Below are 3900 nucleotides of genomic sequence, written 5' to 3' on the forward strand. Positions count from 1 at the left end.
TTTCCCTTGTCTTCCTGTCTTTTTCTGAGTTCTCCAAACTTTGCCCATTACCCAGTTCCAAAGCTGCTTTCACATCTTTAGGTATCTTTACAGCAACACCCTACACTTGGTTCCAATTTCCTCTGTTAGTCCATTGCATCACTATAAAGAAATATCTGAGGCTCTGTAATTTATAAAGAAAAGAAGTTTAATTGGCTCACAGTTTTGCAGGCTGCACAAGCATGGTGCCAGCTTGTTTCTGGTCAGGGCTCAGAAAGTGTACAGTCATGGTAGAAGACAAAGGAGGAGCTGGCACATCCCATGGCAGGAGTGGGAATGAGAGAGAGAATGGGGAGGTCCCGGACTCTTAAATAACCAGATTTCGCATGAACTAACCAAGAAAGAACTACTCATCACCAGGGAGATAGTACTAAGCCATTCATGAGGGATCTATCTCCATGATCTAATCCCTGCCACTAGGCCCCACCTCCAACCCTGGGAATCATATTTCAATAGATTTGGAGGGGAGACAGGTCCAAACCATATCAACCACAGGTACATTTGAGTTAGTCATACGCTTTATATCTTGGACATAAGGATTATATGTTATAATGAAGTTAATCATCTATTTTCATTGGTTCAGAATATTTAAGTTTACTTATAATCATGATAGAGTAATACAGCTTAAATAATTAATGTCTATATTGGGGCTGGAATTGCAGGTACTCAATGTTTTGATTTTGAGTGAAAATCATGCAAATTAGATGTTCTGTTTGCCAGTTTCTTTTGTTGCCTATTCTATCCCCACCTTTTGGCAGAATGCTAGGTAAAGAGTAATTGTTCAATATATTACTTGAAAAGAAATTTAAAATGTTACAAATAGTTTAGTTTTTATTAAAAGAGGTGACTGGAAGACAGATAACAAATTTATCTTATTTGACAATATCCTATACAATTTTAATTCCACAGGATAATGAAAGAAGTCCTCAGTACTGAGAGGTGTGGTATTGTATTCAGTTTTGTAGGAATGAGATAAAAATGGACCTGGACCTGCAAAAACCATCTTGTGATTAGTACTAGGTTTCACACTGTATCACTTACATGTGTAAAATAATTTCATATCCATAAAAACATAATTAAATTAAAAATACACTAAAGTATAAAAATATAATGAAAATATCATAAGCATCACTACTCCAAGCAGCTATTTTTTATCATTTTGATATACTTCCTGGATTTCTTTCTTTGCAAATGTATTCTATTTTAGAATTGGCATCAAGCCTTATCGGCAATAGTTTTTCTTTTCTGTTTATAATTATATCTTTCTTATTTGTCAAATTTTCAGACACTCCTTCCAAATACAATAGTTAAATGGCACCTGATACCGAATTGAGTACTGCTTCATCTGAAATCTTACAGGACAATATTTGAATCATTTTCTAATTTGTTTTTATAAGGCATGATTTTATGCATATCTTTGTACATATGCATTTTATTTTTATAAACAGATTCTCAAATGAAGAAAATATATGTACTTTAAAATTGTGTAATGCAAATTTCTAAATTCCTTTTAAGCAAAGTGTACCTACTTTTACTGATAGTGTAAAAACAACATTTTTACTTTAATCATCTGTGGAAGATGACATTCTTTTAAAATATTCACTGATTTAATAGGCAAAGCTACTTTTATTGTTTCCTTGTGATGGCAAATGTGTGGTCTACAAAGTTCTTGTTATCCATCACATCTCTCAGGCATCTCTTTTTCTAGGTACCCTGAAAAATGTTGCTCTTGTTTCTGGGGGTTGCTTACGTCTGAGCCAGCTATTTACGGAGCTGACTTAGTGATAATAAATAACTGCCTGTCAAATGTTCATTAATGTCCCCAGATTAGTGGGCAGTGTAAGTGATAGGGATACTCTGATCCTTCACTCAGGGGTCTTTTCCACAACATCCTTCGGTAACTCTGTCCCGGATCTGTTTGGTTCTAACCCCATAGACGATGGGGTTGAGCATGGGAGGTACCAGTAGATAGAGATTAGAAAACAGAATGCTTACCACTCGGGGTACATGATGACCAAAGCGGTGAGTGAGGAAAGAAAAAAGGGCTGGGATATAAAAAGTCAAGATGACACAGATATGGGAGGCACATGTGCCAAAAGCTTTGAGGCGGGCTTCACCTGAGGGCAACTGAAGCACAGCTCTCAAAATCATCATGTACGATATACTGATGGCAATCATATCAAGGCCAACCACAGAGAAGGCCACAAAGAGCCCATACCCACGATTTATGCTTGTATCAGCACACACCAACTTCAGCACAGCCATGTGCTCACAGTATGACTGGGGAATGACTTGGTGTTGGCAGAAGGGCATCCTAGACACCATGAAGCAGAAGGGGCTCACCCACAGCAGCCCTCTCAGCATCACAACAGCCCCCAGTCTGATCACAACTGATGGGGTCAGGATGCTAGAGTGTCAGAGTAGGAAGCAGATAGCAACGTAGCGGTCCAGGGCCATAGCCATGAGCACCCCAGACTCCACAGAAGAAAAGGCATGGATGAAGAACACCTGGATGAGGCAGGCATGGTATTCAATCTCATGAGCATGAAACCAGAATATGGCCAACATCTTAGGTTGGGTGGAGGAGGAGAGGACCAGGTCAGTGATGGCCAGCATGGCCAGAAAGAGGTACATGGGCTCATGCAGGGTGTGGTCAATTTGGATTACATGGAGGAGAGTGATGTTTCCAACGATGGCCACAGCATACATGGCACAGAACGGAAAGGCAATCCAGAACTGTAAACTCTCGAAGCCTGGGATTCCAAGCAGGATGAAGAATGCAGGGTGAGAAGAGCTGTTCCCTGAAGCCAGCACCATGAGCTGGTGAATATATTCTCTGTTGGGAAAGTGATCTACTTTCTGCAGACAATAACAATCCAAGCAAGTGTTGTTATTACATAATATAAGGCTTTTGGATGGGACTATTGAATACCAGGGTGATTGGGTTTAATTATAAAGTAGAATAATTTCAACTGTTTTAATAAAGAATATCCTGCAATATTATTTGATGTTACTCTTTGTTCTTTTTTGTACTTATGTCATTCCAAATGGGGTAGAACACACTAGCTGCAAGTGTAATTGTTTTTTAAGAATCGATATTTTTCTTGACCAGGCGTGGTGGCTCACACCTATAATCCTAGCACTTTGGAAGGCCAAGACAGGCGGATTGCTTGAGGTCAGGAGTTTGAGACCAGCCTGGCTGACATGGTGAAATGTTGTCTCTACTAAAAATACAAAACAAAACAAAGCAAAACAAACCCATTGTGGGACATGGTGGTGCATGCCTGTAGTCCCAGCTACTCAGGAGGCTGAGGAAGGAGAATCGCTTGAAGCCAGGAGTTGGATGTTGCAGTGAGTCAGATCATGCCACTGCACTCCAGCTTGGGTGACAGAGCAAGACTCGGTCTCAAAAAAAAAAAAATCAATATTTTTCTTGAAAGTAGTATTTGCTAAGGTAAAACCATCATGACAAGTAATATTATAGTAATTCTTGCCCTTCAGTTCTATAGAACTAATGACCGATTAATTTAAACTTTTCCACAGGTTCTTTTTATCCCTCTGGTGAGCCACTTGGCCAACTTCTCAGAATAGGAAGTCAGTAGAGTTTGTAAGCCTATGGCAACTTATGTATTGCTTTGAAGTTAGCTTTGAATCTAGGTCAGTTACCACAAGGGCTTGAGTGGGAAGTTAACCTACTGACCAATTGCACATTTGTAGTTTAATATTATATTTAGTGTAGGTTCCTCCTAGATAAGAGGTTAGCAAACTCTTTTTCTTTAAAAAGTGCGATCACAAAAATCTGAGAAATTGTGGGCTGTACTGTCTTTGTTGCAGCAGATAAATTCAACCATTGTAGTGTGA

At 39.2% G+C, this 3900-nt stretch overlaps 1 protein-coding gene across 1 annotated transcript; it reads right to left on the reverse strand.

Moving 5' to 3' along the window:
* Positions 1 to 1908: 1908 nt before the first annotated feature.
* On the reverse strand, positions 1909 to 2856 carry LOC100407715 (olfactory receptor 52R1). The gene is given in 1 exon segment (XM_009007557.3): positions 1909 to 2856. A coding segment is annotated over 1 exon segment (948 nt).
* Positions 2857 to 3900: the final 1044 nt, after the last annotated feature.

Source organism: Callithrix jacchus, chromosome 10 (genome assembly GCF_049354715.1).
Source record: "Callithrix jacchus isolate 240 chromosome 10, calJac240_pri, whole genome shotgun sequence".
Classification (NCBI taxonomy): Eukaryota; Metazoa; Chordata; class Mammalia; order Primates; family Cebidae; genus Callithrix; species Callithrix jacchus.